The 26,580-nt window shown below is 45.1% G+C and overlaps 1 protein-coding gene across 1 annotated transcript in view; it reads left to right on the top strand.

Moving 5' to 3' along the window:
* STAG2 (stromal antigen 2) overlaps window positions 1–26,580 on the top strand; it is a 583,303-nt gene that overhangs the window by 206,984 nt on the left and 349,739 nt on the right. Inside the window, 7 exon segments of the mRNA XM_030209778.1 lie at window positions 3,298–3,316; window positions 3,319–3,339; window positions 3,342–3,369; window positions 9,853–9,875; window positions 9,878–9,975; window positions 10,580–10,678; window positions 12,443–12,522. Of these exon segments, the coding sequence (XP_030065638.1) occupies window positions 3,298–3,316; window positions 3,319–3,339; window positions 3,342–3,369; window positions 9,853–9,875; window positions 9,878–9,975; window positions 10,580–10,678; window positions 12,443–12,522 (368 nt within the window).

Here is a 26,580-nt window from a genome sequence, read left to right as displayed (position 1 = left end):
CAAATATCTAACGCTAAAGTATCTTGCTAGCAGACTTAAGTAATGTAGCAAAACAAGCACAATCACTTTGTCTGCTAGCAAGATTGTGCTTGTTTGCTACATTACTTAAGTGTGCTAGCAAGATACTTAATGTTTGGGTATTTGATACTTGAGTTGAACTACCCTTGACATTGCATCAAGTTTGACTATTACGGGTGGATACAGATCTTTGAAAAACAATTATAATTAGAAATTCATACGTGAGGTGTCTGATAGTATATAATAAGATATATGAATTGAATAGGTTATGTAAATATTAGAGTGCATTCTCTTTGTGTGATTGCCTAGGGCTTGTCTTATAATTTTGACAATTTTATGTATGTTTTAGAATTGTAAATTGCCAGGATCACAAATGAAATTAGCGGTCTAGAAAATTGTAGTCTGTAAAAATATTTCAGAATATACAAATCCACACTTAACTGCTCAGGTGGTATTCCATATTAACAAAAACCACCAAGAGGAATAATCTTTTGTAATACAAGTGTTTAAATAATTTTTTTGAAAAATATTTTGTGTAATGCCTTGTTTTTCTCTTAGCATTTATATCTTTATTTGCCCTATGTGATGTCCTGCAGCCTCTTCTTTTAGTGGTTTTCTTAATGCTCTCTTGATGTTTTCCAAAAAAGATCGGGGTTTATTAACGCACGTTAGTCCTTATGACCCCATCAATATATGTATAATCATAGGCTACTGTTAAGATTTTATATTATTTAAAAAATTTATATCCCACACTAATCTACTATCCTAGGTGGGGAACAGTAAACATTCACAATAAAAAGCATCTGACATTAAAACAAACAGAATCAAACATACTTTTAAAAACTGTTATCATAATTGACAGCTGCATCAATTATATATAATGGAAGCATTACCAAAGCCTGTTGAAATAAATCTTTAGCTGCTTTTTAAAATCTGCAGACGATTTGTGACAGTGATTGCAAAAGGTTCCACAATTTAAGACCTGCAACTAAGAAAATAGAAGTTCTGTATTCATCCAACAGTACAAGATGAAAAGAGGGAATATCATCAGATCTCTTGTGGTGGGATGCAGTGATCTAGGTGGTTGATACATCTGTAAACTAGCAACCAAAACCACTGCAGCTTTATTGTTGTTGATCTTAAAAATCAGCATCAGACCTTTATATTGAATCCTAAATTCAATAGGGAGCCAGTGCAACTTTATCAAAACAAACATGTAATGATCAAAGTGGGAAAGGGCCTTCAATAATTCATGACCACTATGTTTTCTCCTACTTGATGAGATATCAATGTGTTTTGGTAAACCTAACAACATTTCATTACAAATAATCAGTGTGGGGAGTGACAAGACATGTCTGCAGTCCATAAAATCATTTGTGTTTAGGTAAGATTTTTTTCCACATAATTTTTCATAGATACTAAAGAATATAAGTACGCATAATAGCAAATTTCATGAACCATGGGGAATATCCATCAATCTTGAGAAAAGAGGAGAAATCTGCTGTGGGCCCAATGGTGTAAAAAGCAGAACATTAATTTTAATTATGTTCAATTTTAATCAATTGGCTTTGATTCACGAACTTAATAGAAGTAAATATAGAATCAAAAATTACTACTCTGTTTAGCAGATTTATCAGTTTATTTATTGCATTTGTATCCCATATTTTCCTACCTATTTGCAGGCTCAATGTGGCTTACAGAGTTCGTTATGCTTTGTCATTCCAGGATGTCAGATACAATTAGTGATGTGAAAATATTAAATAAGGGAAAGAAGGGAAGATTTAGGCGGATAGGTATAGGAAAAGTAGATGTTCATAGCTGGGTAGGTTGGCGAGGTGATTTAGTAAGGTTGTGGGTTTTCTTTGTAGGCCTTGTTGAAGAGATGTGTCTTCAGAGATTTACGAAAGTTGGTTTTTCCTCAATAGTTTTCAAGGTAGTAGGTAATGCATTCCACACTGCATGCTCATAGTAAGAGAAGGTGGTGAAAAGCATTAGCTTGTATTTTAAGGCCCTTTACGCTGGGACGTATAGATTCAGAAATTTGCAGGATGATCTTTTGGCATTCAATGTTTGAATGAAACTGTCTTATAATTTTGTAATGCACATCTAAACACCCTAAAAATTTTCTAAGAAGACGCAATAAAGGAAAACATTGACTTTTGGCAGAAACTTGAAAACCATCATAACCTGTACGTAAAATCTATGCCAACTATCTAACTGCCTCTTTTAATTCAAGTCAATTGCACAAATTTGATGGTTGATTGAATCAAGATACTGCAGAAATATCAAGGGTGACTAGGAGAAAACAAGTATCTTTGTCAAATTTTTGTTTAATAAGATCTAAAGTAGAAATCAATAAGGTTTCAGTGTCATGCTGGACAGAAAAAACCAAGTTAATTCAGGATCCAAAGATTGTTTCAATAAAATCAAGTTGTTTGTCGATGAGCCTTTCACAACAGTCTTTACCATTTTTTCAAGTAGATTGAAATAGGGCCTGTAATTCTCAGGTAACATCCAATCTGAATTGTTACTCTTAAAAGTATGAGCCACAGATCTTTTATCCCTGGGTTTATTAGTAATTAGATCTTATTATGTAAAATGGATCCTGTGCTGAAATAGCACAAGTTAGTGGTAAAATAACCCCCACCCTTTACGGCTTAAATGTTACGGATACGATACACAAGTAGTTGTAATTTTGAAGCTGATGTGGTTATCCATATTATATGTACCTCTGTTCAACGTTTAATTCTGCACTGTTATTTTCATGAATTGTAAGATAAATTTCACTTCAGTTTTCTTGTTCATAGTATTTATACTGTAAGAGAACTGTGCCAATATATTATATATGTTAAAAAACTCCACTCTTCTAAAGTCAGTTCTGTTACTGATTTTAATGAATAAATTCTTGTATTTAAGTGTTTTGTAACAAATGAGCCTTATAATCAGAATCAAGAATTTGGTGCCATGTTAGCTTAAACTTCCACTGATGCGTTTCAAACAAAGCAGCTTCCACAACCTTATATTGCAATAAGGTTTTCAGCTCCCTCCTAGGGTACATCATGTTAGAGTACATCATGAGTGTGAGGGAGAACCCTAGCAGTAAGTGGTAGATTTTGTATAGTCTGAAATATTTTTATAGACTACAAACTCAGTTTCGCAAAATAAAAATAGTAGCAAAATGTTGGCTACTTGTTAAGCACCAAACTATACAATGTTGAAAAATCACCCAGCTAATCCCCTTGCAGACCAAGTCAGTATATTTTATGTATTCCTTTCCAGCTTCAAGAAAATCAAGATGAATAGAAAATATGATGAATGCAATATTAAGGGTGTTTTTGTACATAGATATCGGTAAGTCACTAATTTGTGTGTGTGGTGTGTATGTATGTATATATAGAGAATATATATATATATATCTATATAGTAAAATTATGTCCTTACCTGATAATTTTCTTTCCATTAGTCCTTCAGATCAATCCGAGACTTGTGGGTTATGCCCCTCCTCCCCCGCCAACACACGACAGAAGGTGTTCCTCTCCACGAAAGAACAACGAAGCAAGGAAAACAAGTGGATACACAAAAAAGGGGATCCTCTCTCAAGTGGTGTCCTTCCTAGCACCAGTTCTTTATTGCAAAAACAATTAAACAAACGACCCGACACGAATCGTGTATTTCGGCCGTATAGGCCTGGCCGTCAGGGGTTCTGAGCAAGTAGGCATGCAGGTTCCTGGAAAACCCAGTTGCTGGAACAGGCCAGAGGTCTTGGAAGGAAGAACTGATCGAAGCTGCCAGGCCGACAACTGGAGTGATCACAGAGGAGAACTATGGTAATTGCGAAGAGGGAACTTTTTTGGTATCCACTGTTTTCCTTGCTTTATATGCCCTCCTCCAGCAGGTTAGATAGAGAGAACTCTGAAGTTTCCTCTAGAGGGCATGTGCAGCCTTCCTAACTTCAGTATACATGATACCAAAGCAGTAGAAACAAGCAAATACAGTATCCTGCCCCTAAAACAGCAGCAAAAGCTGGAAGAAAACTCCATGCTGCTAACAAGTACAGAATAGTAGGAATTAAAACTACAAAACCTAGTAACTGTTCAACCCAAGAAACAAGAACATGAACAGAACTAACTGAGTAGCTGAAAAATATCTCAAATCACGAGTTCACATTACAGGGAGGGACTCTGCACTGATCTGAAGGACTAATGGAAAGAAAATTATCAGGTAAGACATAATTTTACCTTCCATAGCGTCCCTTCAGATCAATCCAGAGACTTGTGGGATGTACCAGCGCAATCCTCAGCCAGGGTGGGACCGCACTACACTGGCCGCCAACACCGAAGCTCCAAAGACAGCATCTGCACGCGCTGCTACGTCAATCCGATAATGTCTGGAGAAAGTATGTAGCGACGACCAGGTCGCCGCTTTTGAGATATCGTCCCACGGCACTAGACGAGATTCTGCCCACGAAGCCGCCTGAGATTTCGTGGAATGTGCTTTAATGCTTAGCGGAGAAGACTTCCCCATCAAAAGATAAGCCGATGAAATCAGTTCCTTAAGCTACCTAGCAATGGTCGCCTTAGAGGCCATATTGCCCTTCTTTTCTCCCACAAACAAAACAAAAAGATGATCTGACTTTCTAAATGAATTAGTTGCCTCCAGATAAGCGCACAACGCTCTCCGAACATCCAATGTAGCGCCCGAAAATCCTCCGGGTAATCTTCCCGCTTGAACGACGGTAAGACCAGCTCTTGGTTAAGGTGAAAGCGTGTAACCACTGTAGGCAGAAAAGGAGGCACTGGCCGAACCGAAACTCCCTCCTCCGAAAAACGAAGAAAGGGATCCCGGCAAGAAAGCGCCTGAAGCTCCGAAATCCTTCTAGCCGATGCCATAGCTACAAGAAAGACCGTCTTCAGCGTAATATCCTTCAATGTCGACTTTCTTAGAGGTTCAATCGGAGCCCGTTGTAAAGCCCGCAAAACCAAGTTCAAATTCCATGTCGGCACTAGCGGAGCCCGAGGGGGCTATAACTGACCAACTCCCTTCAAAAAACGCGTGACGTCTGGATGAGAGGCCAAAGAATGCTTCCCCAAGCGACCCCTAAAACAGGCTAACGCCGCCACCTGCACTTTCAGAGTGTTGAGACAATTCTTTGTCCATGCCCTGTTGCAAAAAAGCCAAAATGGAAGACAAGGGAGCTGATTGAGGAGAAACTCTAGCCGCGTTACACCAGGAAACAAAAGTTCTCCAAACTCTCGCATACGCCGCCGAAGTTGACCGCGTATGCGCATGCAACATGGTAGTAATAACGTCTTCCGGGAAATCCTTACGTCTCAGTCGCGACTTTTCAATAGCCAGGCCGTAAGCCGAAACTGATCGGAATCCTGTTTGATTACTGGGCTCTGCGAGAGCAGATCCGCCTGAGGTGCGAGACGGAATGGCTTGTCGATTAGAATTCGAATCATATCCGCATACCATGGACGCCTTGGCCAATCCGGAGCCACTAGAATCACCGGACCCGGATGTCGCGCTATTTTGCCCACCGTCCGACCGATCATCGGCCACGGAGGAAAGACATAAAGAAGTTTCATTGGCCACTGTTGAAGCAAGGTGTCTACACCCTCGGAACCTACCTCTCTGGCCCTGCTGAAAAACCGGACCGCCTTGGTGTTGGAGGAGTGAGCCATCAGATCCATTACTGGATGACCCCAGCGATCCACAATCTGACAAAAAGCATCCTGGGATAGCACCCACTCTCCTGCATCCAAGCGGTTCCGACTGAGAAAGTCTGCTTGAACATTCAGGGTTCCCGCTATGTGAGCCGCCGACAACTGCGGCAACCTTTTCTCTGCCCACTGACATAGCACTGCCGCCTCCTTCGCTAGAGGAGCACTTCTCGTGCCTCCCTGCCGATTGACATACGCCACTGCCGTAGCGTTGTCGGAGAGGACTCTGACTGATTGACCTGTTAGAAAGTCCTCGAACTCCACTAGGGCCAACCGGATTGCCCGGAGCTCAAGAAGATTGATCTGCAGTTTTGCTTCCTGTTGCGACCAAGTCCCCTGTGCTGTCCGACTGTGACAATGAGCCCCCCAACCCAACAAACTGGCATCCGTTGTTACTACACAGCAATTGGGCATGTACAGAGGCATTCCCCGAATCAAATTGTCCGCTTTGAGCCACCATCGAAGAGCAAAACGAGAATGCAGAGTCCATGGAAGCCGAATCGAGTATTCCTCGGAAAGCGGAGACCTCTGGCCGAGAAGATGCCATTGGAGAGGCTGCATGCGACTCCGAGCCCACGGGACAACCTCTATTGTCGCCGCCATGGACCCAAGAAGTTGTACATAATCCCAAGCTTTTGGCGCCGGATTCCGAAGAATGGTCAACACTTGTTTCTCCAGTTTGAAACAACGCTGATCCGGTAGAAATACTCTGCCCTGGGCGGTGTCTAACCTTACCCCCAAATATTCCAAAGTCTGAGACGGGACGAGATGGCTCTTTCGAAAATTTATTACCCAACCTAAAGATTGTAACAGAGCTATCACCTCTGCGTAAGACGGGGCTCGAATCAACCAGTCGTCGAGATAAGGGTGAACCTGTAAACCCTTGGTTTTAAATAGGCCGCCACGACCACCATCACTTTGGAGAACGTACGAGGAGCCGTGGCTAGTCCGAACGGCATGGCTCTGATTTGGAAATGCTGACCCAATATTGCGAACCGCAGAAATCTTTGATGAGGAGGCCAGATGGGGATATGCAAGTAAGCTTCCTAGAGATCGAGAGCTGTTAAGAACTCTCTGGGCTGAACCGCTGCCAACACCGATCGAAGGGTTTCCATGCGGAAATGCCGAATTCTGAGGGCTTTGTTGACCGCTTTGAGATCCAATACAGGATGAAAGGCCTTCTCTTTCTTTGGCACTACAAAGTAAATCGAGTAACGTCCCTGACACACCTCGTCTGCCGGCACAGGAACTACTGCCCCCAGACGAAGCAACTCTGCCAAGGTCTCCCTTAGCGCTGCCGATTTTACCACAGACTTGCACGGAGACTCTAGAAAGCTGTCTGCAAGAGGACACGCAAATTCGAGCTTGTACCCCTCTCGTATAACGCTCAGCACCCATTTGTCTGAAGTTACCCTGGCCCACTCCTCTCCAAAATCGGACAGCCGTCCTCCTATGGGCGGAGAGGACTGGACCAGGGCCCCATCATTGCGGACTTCTGGCCCCAGGCTGACCTCTTGGAGCCACGTGCGGAAGTTTACGGTCCTGACGAAAGGGCTGCTGCTGCTTCTGAGAAAAACGGGGCTTTGAAAAACCGGATACCCTACCAGGTCTATATTTCTTTGCCTCCTTAAAACGTGGTCAAAACTGTCTCCCTTGGTTCTTAGATTCATCCTCAGGGAGACGATCCTTGGACTCTCCCAAGTCCTTAACAATCTGTTCCAGTTCCTACCAAATAGAAGCCTTCCTTTAAATGGTAACCGTGCTAAGCAGGATTTAGAAGGGAGATCAGCAGCCCAATGTTTCAACCAGATCCAGCGCCTAGCCGAGACCGCCAAAGAAACGCCTTTAGCTGACGCTCTAAGAATATCATACAGAAGATCCGCCAAATATGCAAAACCTGACTCCAACATAGGAAGGAACTCAATCAGGTCATCCGGCGATGCCGCTTTCTGTACCCAAGAGAGACATGCTCTAGCCACATATGACCCAGACACAGAAGCCTGCAAAATCAACACGGCCACTTCAAAAGAAGACTTCACCGATGCCTCAAGCTTCTTTTCTTGAGGATATCGAAGGGCCGAACCTCCTTCTACTGGCAAAGCAGTCTTCTTGGTAACAGCCGTAATTAATGAATCCACCACCGGCATCCGCAAAGAGTCCAAATCCTCTTGCCGTAATGAACAAAGCTTGCCCATAGCACGAGCCACCCGCAGAGAAGCCTCAGGAGTTTCCCATTGCTCCCGAATGAAGACTTGCATAGCCTCGTGAATGTAAAAAGACTTCGGAGGCGCTCTAGTACCTGACATTATAGAGGTACTAACCGGCACCGAAACCGGAGGCTCAGGAGCGGAAAGATCTAAGATTTGTAAAGCGTGGACTATAAGCGCATAGAGCTCCTCTCTTTTAAAGAGCCTGGCCACTGTGGGGTCATCACCCTCAGCTGGTGGTATCTCCCCTTCTTCCAGCTCCTCAGGATCTGAACCCACCGATTCCACCTCACCCTCCAAATCTGATTGAGTGAAATCATCGGTAGTGGGGTGCTCAAAATCCACCCGAGACCTCTTAGCCTGCTGCCTAATCGGCTGCGAGTCTAAACCCGCTGGCGCTGCTAAAATGGCTGCCGGTTGTCGGTGTGCCTTAGCGCAACAAAAAAGCCTCATGCATCAGTAAAACGAAAGCCGGAGAAAAGCCCGATACCGCTGGCGTCTCCGCTCCCGCACTTGCGCTACCCTCCGGAACTGCGACTCCCTCCAACGAGGCTCGCACTGTTTCTGGCCTGACAGGCTTCAGAGAGAAAATAGCGGAGGCGGAGGCACGCGCCGGCCCGAGACGCTTCTCGCCAAACTCGCCTCATCTCGCTCCGCAGCATCGGGGCTCAACTCGGGTCAGTAACTTCGGCACCCGGCTTCTCCAGCCCTACCGAACACATCTCACAAACCCCCGACGCTGACCTGCGCACTCCGCAGCGCGAACAGCGTTTCACAAACTCCGAGGGAACAGACATGGTAACCCAAAAATCTACTTACAGGCTGCTGTTAGCGCTGCTCACATTCAAGGAAAGCTGAACGGCTATTCTCCTAGCACTGTAAATACTTAGTGCTTGTAGAGGGCACTGCCGTCGAATGAAAGGAGTTTTTTTTTTTTTTTTTTTAAAGAGGCAGGAGACTACCTTTCATCAAATTTGCCCACTTGCCAGGGGGAGAAGGGTAGGGACCTGGCACCACCAGGTGTATCCCAAATGTGCATCCGCACCTCAACCCTACCAAAGCTCAACACCCCCGAGGGAACGGGTTAGGAGCTTTGGAATCCAGAGCTGCACAGTATGTCCTACCTGCTAGATAGAATACTGAAGTTAGGAAGGCTGCACATGCCCTCTAGAGGGAAACTTCAGAGTTCTCTCTCTAACCTGCTGGAGGAGGGGCATAACCCACAAGTCTCTGGATTGATCTGAAGGGACGCTATGGAAAAATATTTTAAAAAATAAGTATAGTTTTTTTTTCTTAAATGCAATATTTCAACGTTTTTATTGATGACAAAGATAACTACATCTAATTTTGGCATAAACGTAAATGCCACCAGCAAACTTTCAAAATAGAAATACAATAAAGTCCATCATCAATCTTTTTGACAGTTTCTCCCATCCCCCAACCCTCCCTCTTTCCCCTCTGCTTGTCATTTTCGACAGTTTTTATTGATGACATCCCCAAAAGTACCAATCCACCTAAACATAACATTCTCAAAACAATTGTACAGAACTCAGTGGAACGCACTTCAAACATGCAACATTGCGTACAGCCATCCAATTTTGAAATACAACACTTATCCCTCCCTCCCCCCAGACCCTATTCTGTATTTACCTTTTATGTTTAACTATTGTTATGAATGAAGACGCATTACTAGCAATTCATATTAAACTCCAATAATTGTGTCTCGTGATTTGCTCTGTATTTTATTACCTCATTTAAGTCCCAACAATGTTTACAAACGAGACTTCTGAATGTTTTTGTTCAAACAAAATTTTCCAAGCTATTATTTCTTAAATGCAATATATAGAATTGTTGATTTCCATGATTTGTTTGCAAATGCATTGACTTTGTTTTACTCTGTCAAGTGATGCAATAGCAGAAATTCGTGCTATTGTATTGAAGAAATTGGTGTATGGATGAAGATGTATAGTGATGCCTTCCTTAATGACAGTTATTTAAAGTATGTTGGTTGGACCATGCATGACAAGGTAAGCTATATGAAAAAACATATATGCACTTGATCAGTCCTTATCATGAGTTTTCTGTTCACATTGTAGTAATGCATATTTTTTCATTCTATTATGAGTGATAGTCTGTTGCATGTATTTATACTTGGAGACAAAATGTAGCTGTCGAATCCTGTAAAACAATGTTTAATAAAATATTTTAAAGTTTTATCCTGAATTAATAGCAATTCTTATGAGTTTTGCATTTGAAAGAAAAGACAGGGACTGAGGAGTACTTAGGAACAATTGGTGCTACTTCTGCTAGAGCAGTGATTCCCAAACCTGGTCCTGGAGCAGCCCATCCAGTCAGGTTTTCAGGATATTCACAATGAATATTCATGAGAGAGATTTGCCATGCCAGTGGAGGTGTGCATGCAATCTTTCTTACGAATATTCATTGTGAATATCCTGAAACATGATGTCCTGGAGGCATCCAGCCACAGGTTGGGAACCACTGTGCTAGACGATTAGGTAGCTAATCTGGCAGCATTTTGGAAAATTTTGTGATGAATATTTCTTGTTTGTTTTTTTTTTTTTTTCCAGGATAATGTTTTAAATCATTTGTATTTCTTTTGTTTAAATTTAGCAAGGAGAAGTTAGACTAAAGTGTCTTACAGCTTTGCAAGGGCTTTATTACAATAGAGATCTAAATTCAAAGCTGGAGCTCTTCACCAGTCGTTTTAAGGTTAGTGTATTCCTATATAATAATACTCACCTCCAATGTTCTATGAGCCTGGCTGCCTGTGTCCGTAACTTTGGGCTCCGAAGCCCCCGCTGACGTCACTAGACGCATTACGCCGAAAACCCAGGGGACGTGATCAAGTTGGAATCTGTGTGCATGCGTCAGACGCCAGACGCACGAGCACAAACTGATTCAAACTTGATCACGTCATTCGTCCACGCCGCGCTGCCGAGAAGAAGAGACTTAGGCTGGCGGGGTATGCAACGGCGGTGGGGGAAGTTTGACGGTGGGAAGGGGGGCTTGAGAGGGTCGCGACAGGGGGGTGTAGAAATATGATACAGCTAGGAGCCCCCACTGGAAGAGTGGAAGGCCAAACCTTTGAGCTTAGGCTGGTAGAGATCGTGGCCAAGTCAGAAAACTAATGGCTAGTATGGCTGGGAGCTTGCTGGAAAAGCATGGCCTAGTTTTTAGCCTGGACTGAAGCCTAAATAATCTAAATTGGAAAAGTTAGGCCAAGGAATCTGAGATAAAAATGGAAACTGTCAAAACTGTCAGTTACAAAATGGATCCCCTCATTTCTGCATCTGAGTTAGAAAAAATTGTTTTCTGAAACATCATGCCAGGTGCAAGAATGGGGAAATTACAATTGAGATAGAGGCGGAGGCATTTTTCCGGTGAGGGGGTTGCGGTTAAGCGAGTTTGGGTAAACAACCTTTAACATTGAAGTCAATGGAAAGCCATTGGTTTTAATGCAGCCAGAAGGGTATAAAAGAAGCAGCAAATCTGGGTGTGGTAGAAGAAAGTCTCAGATGCTATCCAGAGATACTGCCAGTCGGACCAGCGGTCCTATTGATGTTCCTGATTGGCCTGTGTTGCTTTGGTAAGAAACAATAAATATATATTTACAATCTATCTTTCCTATGTCTGTCTTATACAACATTTGAAGGGATAATTAATCTCTGAAGTAGAAATGGGTATAGGTAGCTGTATAGGTTTTCCCCCCACTACCACAAGAGTCAGATGGCATTGATAGCATTCAGATGATTAAGATCAGCTTTCTAGAAAGCCTCCCTGATATGTGGGTAGTTGACCTGCCTACTAGAGGGGCTGTTTTCTGGGGTATTTTCCCGACATAAAATCAGGGTCCAGGGGTCAGGAACTCCGAGGGGAGGTCTGGAAATCGTAGGGAGGGGGTTTGCAAATCGGAGGGAGGAAGGCAGGGAGGTGGGGTCTGGAACTCGGAGAGTGGGAGGAAGGAGTCTGGAATTCGGATGGAGGGAGGGGGGTCTGGAACTGGGGGGGGGGGGGGGGGGGGGGGGGGGGGGGGGGTCGGGAACTCGGAGGGGACGGGGATATGTAATTCGGAGGAGGGGAGGAGGGGAATGCACTGTCTGTACAAAAACTAAAAAAAAAAAAAAAAGGGGGAGCTACCCTGGAACTCGGAGGGAGGGAGGGGGGACGACAATCCTGGAACACGGAGGAAGGGGGGACACTGGAACTGGGTGGGAGTGAGGGACCCCAGGCACACACACTCTCTCTCTCACAGACACACACTCGCACACAGTCTTTCTCACTCTGTCACACACAAACACTCGCAAATTCTCTCTCTCTCACCCCCCCCCCCCCCCGCCCCCCCCCGAGGAAAACCTTGCTAGCGCCCGTTTCATTTGGGCCTCAACAGGCCTTTTCTACTAGTATTTAATAAAATGTTTTATGTATATTACAGTTTTATACATTTATTTTGATTTGTTTTATTTTTCACTGCAGGATAGAATTGTATCTATGACTCTTGATAAAGAGTATGATGTTGCAGTGCAAGCAATAAAACTACTTACGCTTGTTTTACAGTAAGTATCTACTTTATTCTCATGTTGTAATAAAATTAGGTTAATAGATCAATTGGGTATATAAACCAGGTTGGTCTTCCAGTTTGTAGGATAAACAGTGAATCACCATTTATTTTAAAATATTTGAACCGGCCATGGAGGCTGAATATTTTGAACCTTATCAGTTATTCTCACTATTACATCATAAGACACGCCAGCTCCCTGAGAATTTTAGAACATGTGTGCTGTTGAAGCCACTTCGGGATGTGTGGGGAGTACTTATTCGGCACTTAGATGGGGACCTGGCTGCGACAGATCAACTTTACTATAAGAGGTCATTGCGACTTCCCACCGGGCATGTCTAATCAAACTTTTATTGTATGGCTTCAGCAGGGAATCACATGCTTGGCAGATTTAGTTTGTGAAGATGGGCAGCCCCTTTCAGATGAGGATTTGGTGGGTCGGGTTGGAGAGTCTTGGGGTAATAGATTTGCTTTAAGGCAGGTGAGGCACTATGTTGCCTCCTTACCCAGGGATCTCTTGAGGGTCCCATTGGGGAGCAAGATTCAAGAGCTTTTTCAATCTATACGAGAGGGAAAGCTTACAATCTCATTATTATATAAGGAGCTATCAGGTAGTAGCCCCCCAAGGACCATGAGTTCTTAAGGAAATCCTGGGAAAGAGAGCTGGGCTTGTCATTGAGACTCTGGGATATACCTAAATCAGTAGCAAGAATTCCTTTGCTGGTGTCAGATGCCAGATTGAGAGAATGTGCATATAGATGCATTTATAGAGGTTATGTGGCTCCTTCTCAGTCGGTGCATATGGGAGGTAATCAAGGTTTGGAATGTCTTAAATGTGGGAGGAGCCCGGGTACTTTATTACATATGTTTTGGGGATGCCCAGTTCTGAAGAGGTTCAGGGGTCAAATTCGAAGGTTCTGGGAACTGCAACTTAGCATCCTGGTGTTGGGGACAATAGAGCAACTACTGTTGGATGTACCAGGGGCCTTTGGAGGTAGGAATCGCTTTGAGATACTAATGCTCCGTAAGATGTGCCTAGTAGCAAGGAAATGTATTCTACAATATTGGACGGTTAAAGATCCCCCGGCCTACTGGCACTGGAGGAATCAATTACATCAGTTGATATCCTGGGAGGCTAGAGATGCTAGGCTCTCCCAGAGGAGACGAATTACTTTCCTGGCAATTTGGGGTCCATATTTGCAAATTTCAAGTCCTAGAGGACGTAGCTTACTTCTCAGTGAGGGTTGAACTTTCCAGTATGTTAGGGTGTGGCTCCTGCAGGTTCCTGGGAGGAAGGGGGGATGGTAAGGGGAGTGGGTTAAGTGTGGGGGTGGGGGGGGGGGTGGGAAGATGATTACACCTGATGGTTATGTACCCTGGGGCAGATAGTATGTTCTGATTTGTCTTGCTCTTCTAAACCAAAATGTTGAATAATATAGGGGAGTAGGGGAGTTCGGGGTTAGGGGAGGATTGTTAAAAAATTTTCAGATGCCATTCAGTAATGTGTGGAATTCTATCGCAGGAGTCGCCTGGGGTGTCCTGCTAAGAGGAAGTTATTGTTATGGTTTAGTACGCTGTACTATCAGTAGAACTGTTTAAACATAAATCCTGAAGGGGTGGGGGGTGAAAATGTTAAAAATTTTGTGGATTTGATTGTTACTTGGTTTGCACTCAGTTTGTATACTTTACAAGCAGTTTTATACCGTAAGTATTGGTAGTTACTTTTGTGTTTGATCAATAAAATTGTTGAAATATAAAATATTTTGAACTATATCTATTCTAGGTAATATATACAGTGGGGGAAATAAGTATTTGATCCCTTGCTGATTTTGTAAGTGTGCCCACTGACAAAGACATGAGCAGCCCATAATTGAAGGGTAGGTTATTGGTAACAGTGAGAGATAGCACATCACAAATTAAATCCGGAAAATCACATTGTGGAAAGTATATGAATTTATTTGCATTCTGCAGAGGGAATAAGTATTTAATCCCTCTGGCAAACAAGACCTAATACTTGGTGGCAAAACCCTTGTTGGCAAGCACAGCAGTCAGACGTCTTCTGTAGTTGATGATGAGGTTTGCACACATGTCAGGAGGAATTTTGGTCCACTCCTCTTTGCAGATCATCTCTAAATCATTAAGAGTTCTGGGCTGTCGCTTGGCAACTCGCAGCTTCAGCTCCCTCCATAAGTTTTCAATGGGATTAAGGTCTGGTGACTGGCTAGGCCACTCCATGACCCTAATGTGCTTCTTCCTGAGCCACTCCTTTGTTGCCTTGGCTGTATGTTTTGGGTCATTGTCGTGCTGGAAGACCCAGCCACGACCCATTTTTAAGGCCCTGGCGGAGGGAAGGAGGTTGTCACTCAGAATTGTACGGTACATGGCCCCATCCATTCTCCCATTGATGCGGTGAAGTAGTCCTGTGCCCTTAGCAGAGAAACACCCCCAAAACATACAGTTCCACCTCCATGCTTGACAGTGGGGACGGTGTTCTTTGGGTCATAGGCAGCATTTCTCTTCCTCCAAACACGGCGAGTTGAGTTCATGCCAAAGAGCTCAATTTTGTCTCATCTGACCACAGCACCTTCTCCCAATCACTCTCGGCATCATCCAGGTGTTCACTGGCAAACTTCAGACGGGCCGTCACATGTGCCTTCCGGAGCAGGGGGACCTTGCGGGCACTGCAGGATTGCAATCCGTTATGTCGTAATGTGTTACCAATGGTTTTCGTGGTGACAGTGGTCCCAGCTGCCTTGAGATCATTGACAAGTTCCCCCCTTGTAGTTGTAGGCTGATTTCTAACCTTCCTCATGATCAAGGATAACCCCACGAGGTGAGATTTTGCGTGGAGCCCCAGATCTTTGTCGATTGACAGTCATTTTGTACTTCTTCCATTTTCTTACTATGGCACCAACAGTTGTCTCCTTCTCACCCAGCGTCTTACTGATGGTTTTGTAGCCCATTCCAGCCTTGTGCAGGTGTATGATCTTGTCCCTGACATCCTTAGACAGCTCCTTGCTCTTGGCCATTTTGTAGAGGTTAGAGTCTGACTGATTCACTGAGTCTGTGGACAGGTGTCTTTCATACAGGTGACCATTGCCGACAGCTGTCTGTCATGCAGGTAACGAGTTGATTTGGAGCATCTACCTGGTCTGTAGGGGCCAGATCTCTTACTGGTTGGTGGGGGATCAAATACTTATTTCCCTCTGCAGAATGCAAATAAATTCATATACTTTCCACAATGTGATTTTCCGGATTTAATTTGTGATGTGCTATCTCTCACTGTTACCAATAACCTACCCTTCAATTATGGGCTGCTCATGTCTTTGTCAGTGGGCACACTTACAAAATCAGCAAGGGATCAAATACTTATTTCCCCCACTGTATATATATTTTCTAGATAGCCAAAATTCATCTTTCTATAAAAAAAATTAGAAATAAAGGCTAAGTAAATATAAACATGCATAAAGAATATAAGGTGATACCTTTTTATTGGACTAACTAAGGGGTTCTCAACCCATTCCTCGGGACATATCAAGCCAGCCTGGTTTTCAAGATACCCACAATGAATATGCATGATTTAAATCTGCATGTGCTGCCTTCATTCTGTGCAAATCTATCTTGCACATATTCATTGTGGGCAATGGCAGTCCACAAAAGCAGAGCATACACTTTCTGTTCGTAAAAGGTTTTTAGTTTTTCCACTTCAAAGTCAAACAATGCCCAGTGTGGCTACATTTTGCCTTCCTGGAGGCTGCATCAAGGGCTACAAATATTAGGGTCCCAGAGGGCACTTGCATCTAATAGTTGGTTAGTCCAAATGAAAACAGCAGGAACTAGCTGCTAACAATATTCTTACTCTGACACATCTTCTAGGAAGGTGAAACGTGGCCATGTCAGGCATTATTTGACTTTGATGTGGTAGAAATAAAACCTTTTAAGAACAGAATGTGTTCTGCTTTTGTGGACTGCATTGCACTAATTGCAGATTTTTCCTCTTCTGGACTTCCCTATTCATGGTGGGTATCCTGGAAACCTGACTGGTTTGATGTGTCCTGAGGACTGGGTCGAAAACCCGTGGACTAACCTGATGCATGGGGGGGGGGGGGGGGGGGGGGGGGGGGGTGGGGGGGGGGGTTACAATCCTTTTTTTTTTTTTTTTTTTAGGTCACTTCATAATGAGCAAATGTCAATACTAAATTTATAAATGAATTGTAAAAGTGGTCCAATAGTAGGCTTCCTTTTTTGGGGGGAGTTGTGTGTTGGGAGTTAATGTTAGGTTATACTACTGTACATAATTGCTTAGTATTTTCCATAATTCCTATCATTGTCAATTGTTTCAGTAAATCTCTTCTTTTGTAAGCTTTTCTTCTAGTCTTTACTGCTGAATTATTTTTTATTAAGTAATATTTATGTTCCAGGAAAGCTTACAGTAGATGGAACCTCATTCTTTGCCATTCTCAAAGACCTAGGTCCCTCAGCCTCACTGTTATTGTCTACTTTCTTGGATTTCAAAAGCAATATCTATAATTTCAGAGTCAGCGAGACTTTGCACCAAATTAATTTATTATTTATTTAAAACGTTCATAATAAAATGTTCAGGAAAAATTTACTGATGTTTTCATAGCTATTGGTCCTTCAAATCTGTGATACTTGGACTTAATGTTTTGTTTCACTCTGTGATCAATCAGCTGAATAAAAGGATACAGTTAAGTGGCAAATGCATTAGGTCACTGATGTTTTGGTAGCTGAATAAACAGAACAGCTATCGAGTAGCAGTATAGTCCTGCCATTTTGGGTAGTGTAAATTGCCAGAAATGCTTTTTGACCTTTGCACAAAATGGCTATTAAATTGGTTGCTGGTAATTTCTTATGTGATCTGCGCCTACATGTTGGACTAAAAAATAAGTTTATGAAGTTACTTTTCCTTTTTCATCAATACCAGACCGTCCAGGCTCATGGGTTATGTCCATCCACCAATGGAAGGAGACAGAGAAAATAGTTCCAAGTACTTTGTCCCTTAAGGGTATCGTTCAGCCTGGAATGCTTATTATTTCCTCTGTCTCCTACAGATGGTGGATGGCTGTGCAGCTCCTTGTGGTGACTAGCTCCTGTTCCAGCTCTGCTGGATGACGGTTGAGCAAGGGGTATGCTGGTATCCGAATTTTGGTTCATTTAAGATGGTACTCGGTGGTCCTGGGTACCTTATCTGCCAGCTAGGGGGATACCTTGTGGTACTGGATACCTCTCTCTCTCTCTCTCCCCCCCCCCCCCCCCCCCAGACTGGGGCCTTTGATGCTCGGCGGGCTTGGCTGTGGAATGGTGCAGGAGTATATTTACTACTTCTGAGCAAGTAGGTTTGTTGTTTGTACTTGATATGCTTATTGTCTCCATACTCTTGGGAGGTAAGCTATTCTTTAATTTTCTGTTGATGGCGTCGATTGTTCTTGGCCAGTCACGACGGTGTTAGGTGGGTGTTTTTTGGTGCATCGGTCTGCTTCGAGCTTGTGGTTCTGGTGTGCGCTCTGCATGCTGGCGCCATTTGGAGCTGCATATACTTTTTCTTTGCGGTACCCTTTTTTCCTGCAGGGCAGGATTCTTCCTGCACCTTCCCTGGTGTTCACACTTGGGCCGTTTTGTTTACTGTGTGATTTTTTTTCTGACACTGGTCTGACAGTGGGAGATCAGCTGTTCACTGCAGTTCTTTGTTCTCAGTGCGGCTTCTTGTGTCAGGCGTTGGTTGTGTTGATCTGCCAAGCCTGCCTTTTTTTTTTTTAGCAGAATTCTTACATCCAGGCCTGACCGTGTGGCTTCTCCCGCAATCCGGAAATCCTCACTCTTTTTTGTTCCTGCCTTTGAGACTTTGGGTCTGTGTCAGACTGCAGCCTTTTGGCTTTCTGCCTAGGTTTTTCTTTGCGGCAGGGTTCTCTGCCACCCGATGTGGGCAGCGGGTTTTTTTCCCATCTCTGAAGGGTGATGTGCTTACCCGTGGCTGCCGGATTGCCTCTGCGGCTGCTGTGGGTTCTTCTCTGCTGCAGGCCAGGTGCTGGTCCTTCTGGGCTCAGGTTCCTGACTTTTGTGGGCAGCTCATTTTGAGGCATTCCGATTCTTGGTTTGGGTTGCCCTTCCTCATGTGGCTGTATTGGTCGCAGCTTTAGGTCACTGAGGTATTCCTTGCTGTGTCTGGCATTCCTTTCCTTCATAGTCCTGCACGCTGCTCCTTTTCCTCTCGTGGAGGTTGCTGATGGTGGATTCACCTCAGCCGCTGCAGCACAGCTCATCTTTTACCTTTTCTGGCACCTCCCTTCTCAGAATATTCCCAGCTTCTCCAGTTTCTATGGGGAGCGTAGCCCCCTCTCCCTGGTGATATGTTAGGTTGGCTTTCTTGGTGCCTTCTTTTCTGGGTGTGTCCTATGTGCTGGAGGGTGCATGGGTCTTTCCCTTTGGGGGTGTCACCGTTTTCCTGGATGTGTCCTGTGTGCTGAAGGATGCATGGTGCTTTTACTTTGGGGGTGTCCCAGTGTCCTGGATTGCTCACCCACTGACTGCCGTGGCAGCCTTTCAATCTTGGTCTGGCAGTTCTGGTCTGCCTGTGAGTATGGTTCTGCTTGGCCTGGGCAGAGGGGGGAGGGGGTACGTGTTCCTTCTTTGTATGGGGAGCACTGCGCCTGGCTGTAGGTGGCAGCCTGCTTCGTCTTTCTATTTTTCTCTCTTGCTTCCTTCGTGTTGCTCTTGAGGGCATCTCTGCTTGTTTCAGGTTGCTCCATTTCGACATCTATAAGTTGTGGCTGGTGGTATTCTTTTTGTGGGAGCAACTCCATATCTGTGGCTGAACATGCCTTCTTTTCTCCTGTTTAGTGCTGAGCTTGCGGTCCTAGTCCCTTCAGCTGCTTCAGTGAATGAGATTTCTGTTCTCCGCAATACAGAGTTGCACAGGGACAGAAATGTAACCCGTCCCTGCTGGAATCTAACCTGTCCCCGCCTCAGGTAATTTCCTCCTTCCTAGCCCTGGCCTGCCCTGCCCTTGCTGTGCCACAGTCAAGTTGATCCCCTCCAAAGAAAGAAAGATTCTATAAGCAGTAAAAATACTAGTAAATAGATAATTTTCTTCTGTACTCTAAATACAAAATTAAGTAAGATACACATATCCATGAACAGCATGTTCCCCTCTACTCTCATCTCCTTCTATACCATATGCTCTATTTCCACTTTCCTCTTCCTCACTCCTCCGTGTTCCCTTACTGATCTTTTTTTCCGTGTTCTCTCCACCCACCCACCCACACTCCCTCCACCCTTTTTTTATATGTCATTTTTATTGATAACCATATCAATGCAAGTTACAAGCCAGAAAACAAGTTGTTTAACAAAGTTATGTAACAGATTATATACAGATATCAAATTACAACATAGTCTGTCATCCTGAATTTTCATTTTCTCCCCCCCCCCGTCCCTTGTATTGGATCCACTTTCACAGTGGGGCCTGACGGCTGTCCATATTAGAACAATAGCAGTGTACACACATGGTGCCACAACTTCTTTTGACATTCGCCATTCCATCTGTGCACCGTCTCACTCAATATCCTCCTCCCTCCTCCCCCTCAGTATCTTCCCTTTCCCTCCCTCCCTCCCTCCCTGCGGGCTTAACTATTCAAAAGCCTACTATGGGCTATTGGGGTCAACATATCCCAAAATGGGGACCAGCACTGAAGTAGACAGTCTCCCTTCTGGGAGGCCAAATCTTCTACATCTCTACTTTCCATAGCGCTCAGGGAAATCATTAGGGATCGCCACCGTTGCAAGTTGGGTGGGTCTGGCGATATCCAACCCAGCAATATTGTTTTCTTTCCCATGGCAGTTGCTCTACGGGTAAATGCTAGCATGCCTTTCTTCCGGCCACCCGGTATGTGTCAAACAAGAGGGCGGGCACCAATTTAGCCCCCAGATATCTGATACAAATGCACATAATGGAGTCCAAAAGGTGCAGACTGGGGGGGGGGGCATAGCTAAAACATGTGGCCCAAGTGTGCCCCTGGCCATGCACACTTCGGACAGTCGTCTCGGGGTCTTAAAGTGGCCCTAAACGCTCTATGTGGTGAAATATACAATAGCATGATAAATTTGTACTGTGATTCATGCAGTGTCACATCTCTGAAAGTTCTATATCCAGTCACTAGGGTAGACTGCACCATCGTGGCTGTGATGTGACATCCCAGCTCTCCATTCCAAGCCTGAGCTGGCATCTTGTAATTTGTCCCGGGACAAGTTTCTCTGAGCTGGGTGTGGAAGTATTTGAGATGTACCAAAAGCCGCGCCTCCAGGTCAAGTAAATCTATGAGCTGCTTCCATCTTTGCGAGGTCAACGAGGCTCGAGGGAGGAGGCAACATAGTGGCTCAACTGTAAGTCTGACAAAAAGGCCCGGGAGGGAAACCCCCCCCCCCCCCCTTCTCACATAGGTCTTTAAAGGGCTTACATGTAAAACTTGGAATAGAAATATAGTCCCGCCCTCCCTCCATGTGCGGAATGTTGCTGAGTCCGTACCTGCCGTGAAGTCTGCGTTACCTCCAATTGGCAATAGGGGAGATGAATGGCGCTCAAAGCCTCTAAATTTACAAAGCCAGCGCCATGCCCACCGTAGTGACAAAAATATGGGGGCGTAACCTTTTGTGGTGTGGGTGCTCACCCCGCAGGTGCATGTAACCAATAACTGAAATGAAATGTACTCACCACCTTGGTTTCTGCAGTTGGGAAGGAAAAAAAGGATTTATTTTTTTATTTATTGCATTTGTATCCCACATTTTCCCACCTATTTGCAGGCTCAATGTGGCTTACATAGTCATGTTAACATTGTCATTCCAGGATGTGCCCCGGAACCAATCTGTAATGTGCATCCACTCTGCAGCTCCTCAGTACCTTTCCGCTCTCATCTCTCCCTACACCCCTCCCCGTGAACTCCGTTTGCTGGGTAAATGTCTCCTGTCGTCCCCCTTCTCCCCCACTGCTAATTCCAGGCTCCGTTCCTTCTATCTCGCTGCTCCCTATGCCTGGAATAGACTCCCTGAGCCGGTACGTCAGGCTCAGTCTCTGGCTGTCTTCAAGTCTAGGCTTAAAGCCCACCTCTTTGCTACTGCTTTCGACTCCTAACCATGACTCTCTTACTCAACACCCTCACTTATCGCCCCTACCACTACAATTTCCCCACCCCTAGCTGTCTGTTCGTCTGTCCAATTTAGATTGTAAGCTCTGTTGAGCAGGGACTGTCTTTTTCATGTTGATTTGTACATCGCTGCGTAAGTCTAGTAGCGCTATAGAAATGTTTAATAGTAGTAGTAGTAATGTGTCCATACTGTGTACACCCAGCCCCCCTTTGTTCACCGAGAGGTATGTCTGTGTAAACAGGACTCTGGACCTCTTGTCCCTCCAAAGAAAGTTTGCCAATAATCTGTGCAGTTTCCGTTCATCTTTTCTCAAAATAAACAGTATTAACACCTGGATCACATACAGCCACTTAGGGACCATGACCATGTTATACAGGGCGACCCTTCCCCGCAAGGACAGTTGGTCTTTTAAAGCTGTGTCAGCGAGGTCGGAATCCGGATCCCCAAATATTGAAGATGTTCCATAGCCCACCTCAGCGGGAATGGCCCCGTCTATTTCGCCCGCACTGAAAGGGGGATCGGCAGTGCTTCTGATTTTTGTGGGTTCAATTGGAAACCTGAGTAATATCCAAATTCCTCTGTGTGATCTAGGGCTGCCATAAGAGATTTTTGGGGTTGTGTTAAGACCAAGAGGATGTCATCTGCGTAGGCTAACATTGTGATGGGAAGTTGTGGCAGCTGCACCCCCACTACCTCCGGGTCCTTCATGATATTACGCAACAAGGGTTCCAAATATACCAGAAATAGGAGCGGGGACAGTGGGCATCCCTGCCTAGTGCCTCGTCGCACTAGAAAACGTGGAGTGCGCATCCCATTCACCAGTGTATAACGTATCCACTGCTTGTAAGTACCACCCAGACAGGCCTATATAGCGGAGCACTGCAAAAAGGTAGTCCCAGTATACCTGATCGAATGCTTTTGTAGCGTCCAGGCCCGCCATTAGTAGAGGCTGACCCGTCGACTCTGCATGTGCAATGGCAAGTGGGGCCCTACGTACGTTCAATCCTGGGTGTCACCTCCTGACAAAGCCAACCTGATGGTCACCCACCAAAGTCGGAAGGTAGTGGGCGAGCCTATCTGCCAGCACTTTGAACAGGATTTTTACATCGACGTTTAGAAGCGAGATTGGGCGGTAGGACCCTGGCAGGTCTAGGGGTTTGCCTGGTTTGGGTATTAAGACAATTAAAGCTTCATTCGCTCCCTTGGGCAGTCTTCCTTCCGTTACGGCCTCTTCAAGGTATAGAGTCAGAGGGGCACTCAACTGGGTCATTAATTGTTTGTAGTATTTCCCAGAGTTAGAGCCTTAATCGTCTGACGGATCTCCCGAGCCTGGAGGGGGGCACTCAATTGATCCCTAGCAGCCTGTGACAATGTTGGGAGACCCGCGTCTCTCAGGTAAGCCTCTAAGGATGGCCCACCCTGCTGCGACTCAGGTTGATACATCTGAGAGAAGTAATCATGAAAGATGTTCATTATATCCCTGGGGTGAGATCTATGGGACCCATCTGACGTCAACATCGTGGGGATAAACGTCCTATCTGACCAGGCTTTAACCACCCTAGCGAGCAGCTTCCCCGGCTGATTGCCAAACTTATGTTTAAATCTTTTTATTAGTAATCCAATACATATATTGCAGGTACACATCTCAACACAAATACAACACATGTGCTTCAGGATGTCGCGTGCTTAAGGATTACAACAAATTTGCATTCCCCCATTCCTCCCTCCCCCCCCCTCCCTTGTACCAGCAACTCGACAACTAAACAAATAGAACTTTGACAAAACCATTTACACTTTGTAGGTCAATGACTAGTGTTCCGCACGTAGACCAGAGGCTTGATTCTTATATCCTCCAGCCCACTTCCCCCATCTCTTAGCGTGGGGATGATACCTTCACAATGATCAAACCAGATGTATACTCCCCCAGTATCAGTCCCAATCATCTCCTCCCTCACTGGCACTAATGATGCAGCCCAGAAACCCATTCCCTCTGCCCCCTCCCACCCAGCTCCCTCCCTCCCTACCCACCCTCCCTTCATGCGTGATAAGTAAATGTTTAAGATGGCTAGATGTTTAGGATGTGACTTCTCCCTTTAGGTGGCAAGGCGCTCCACACTGGCTCCCACATTTCTCTGAACCTGGTGCCTGGGACACTATCCATGTTTTGCACCCCACACCTATCTATTCTCATTTGGTGAATTAACTGTGATCTCCACCTCCAGATGTGCGGTCCCTGCGGCATCATCCAGGCTGTCAAGATGGCATGGATGCCGCAAAAAATTGCGAATTGTACAAATCTCTTGAACCCCACCGGAGGTTGTGTTGTAAATTTAAAGCTATTAAATAGCAGCAAGGGGTCACAAGTGAGAGTACATCCCCACCACAAATCTATAATCTTTAACACTGCCCCCCAAAAGCGCTGTACCTCCGGGCAGAGCCAGAACATGTGCCCTAAGGAGGCCATAACCGCCCCACACTTTGGACAGACCCCCGAATTAGAAATTTTTGCCTTAAATGCCCGCAGGGGAGAGATGTGCAGTCTCAACAAGAATCTATATAGTTTTTCGCGCTGTAGTACTGACAAACGCCGCGCATATAATTGTTTTAAGTATGCTTTGCACGTCTCCTCCGTCACCTCACAATTTAAATCTTTGGACCAGTCTGATGTCAAGGATGCATACTGCAGCTCTACAGTCGTGCCCTTCAACTGCTGGTGATGAAATCTTAATGGCACACACAGCTGAGCACCCAATGTGTAGGCCTCTGAGAGAATGTCAGACACATCCTCCGTCAAGTCCGTCCAGGGTAAAGTCTGTACATAGTGTCTTAATTGGAGATATGCAAAGAAATGCCTCCCTGAGATCCCATATTGCTGTTGCAAGGTGGCAAAAGGCCGTATCTTACCTTCCTCATCTATGATGTGCACCAAATATATTATGCCCTTCTTTTCCCATTGTTGAAACACACTATTTCCCTGACCTGGTGGGAAATCCGGGTTATTGCAGATTGAGAGGTATGGCGTTACTTTAGCGGAAAGCTGATGACGACGGCAAAGCCACCTCCAAGTCGCTCGCAGGGATCCCAGCAATGGATGTCGTTTCAGCGCCGCCTGAGGTAAGTTACCCCCAGTATGTAGCAAGTGACTAAATTGAATCTCCGGGAAAACCGAGGTCTCTATAGCCGTCAGGGAGAAGTCCGAGGATCCTCGGAACCAATCACTGATGTGACGCATAGAGCATGCTACTGTCAACGATCGGAGGTTCAACATTCCCATACCCCCATACTCCCTAGGTGTCCAGATCATTGAGAGCCTTAGTCTAGGGCGTTTCCCTTTCCATAAATATGTTTGCAACATTTTCCCCAGTTTATTCTCATCCTTTTTTTTTAAAAATAGCGGGAGCTGCTGAAAAACATATACCCATTTCGGCACTATCAGCATGTTAAACAGCGCTATCCTTCCCCACAGAGACAAGGGAAGGGCCTGCCAGAGCAGCAACTGTTTTTTCGTCATTTCCATGAGTATTCTGACATTTTCCTCATATAGGAGTGCTAAATCTCTAGGTATTAAGATCCCCAAGTATTTTAGTGCTACATCTTCCCGACGCAGTGGGAATTGACCTCTCCACTCACGGAACGTATCATCATCCAGTGCCATCGCGCATGACTTTTGAAGATTAAGGGAAAACCCTGACACCGCACCGTATTGTTCCACTACCTCTAAAACGTATTCTAGAGAGGCTTGGGGGTCCGTGAGCAAAAGCATGATGTCATCCGCATACGCCAGCGCACGAAGCTCCTCCCCCCCTACATTAATGCCCTGTATCTTACTTGTCTTGTTAAGTATCCGCAGCAAGGGTTCTAAAGAAAGGTCAAATAGGAGCGGGGACAATGGGCAGCCCTGCCTCGTCCCGCGTTGTACTTCAAATGGTGCCGACCTGCTCCCATTCGCTACAATCTGCGCCATCATGCCTGAGTAGAGCGCTTTGACTGTTCTCAAAAACCCTTCAGGGAGCCCCACCCATTCCAATACATGAAACAAATATCTCCAGTCCACCTGGTCGAAAGCCCTAGCAGCATCTAAACTTGCCACTAGTAACGGTGTCTGTGAGCATTTGCTCTGTGCCATAGCCAGTAGGATTCTGCGGACATGCAATACTGATTGTCTGCGAGGAATAAAGCCCACCTGTGCCACATCCACCAACTCTGCAATCCGGGTAGCCAGTCTATTGGCCATTACCTTTGCAAGGAGTTTGATGTCCACATTGATCAAAGAGATAGGCCTATACGATGCCGGATCTTCGGGTGGCCTACCCGGCTTTAATATGAGTGAAATGAGGGCTGTATTTTCCCTACCCGGAATCGTGCCCTCCTGTATGATGGCCTGCAGATAATCAAGCAATGCTCCCCCCATTGGAGCCTGCATCAATTTAAAGAACTCTCCCGAAAAGCCATCTTCACCTGGTGCTGTTAACGGCCGCAATCCCTTAATTGCTTTCTGTAACTCTCTCATCTGTAGCGGCATGTCCAACTCCCTTACCGCTTGGTCTGACAATCTGGGCATATCCGCCCGGTTTAAAAGATCATTCATTGAATTCCTGTCTGCCCGGTCTCCCCCTCTATATACCGTCTGGAAGTGATCTTGCAATATCTGCAGTAGACGCTCCGGTCGGTTTACCACCACTCCTGCACTATCTTTCAAAGCCATAATGGTCCGCGTGCCCCGTTTACTCTTTACTAGATGGGCTAATAGCCCGCCTGTACGGTTCCCAAATCTATGGAATCGGAACTTTTGAAATAACCACCTGCGCTGTGTGTGCTCATGCAGTATAGTATTAATAGACACTTGCAGTGCTACATATGCATCCTTATTAGCTTGGGACGGGGAGTGAAGACTTAAGAA

The sequence above is a fragment of the Microcaecilia unicolor genome, chromosome 7 (assembly GCF_901765095.1).
Source record: "Microcaecilia unicolor chromosome 7, aMicUni1.1, whole genome shotgun sequence".
Taxonomy (NCBI): domain Eukaryota; kingdom Metazoa; phylum Chordata; class Amphibia; order Gymnophiona; family Siphonopidae; genus Microcaecilia; species Microcaecilia unicolor.
Note: the sequence above shows the minus strand (reverse complement) of the source record. Positions and strands in the feature narration are given on the sequence as shown.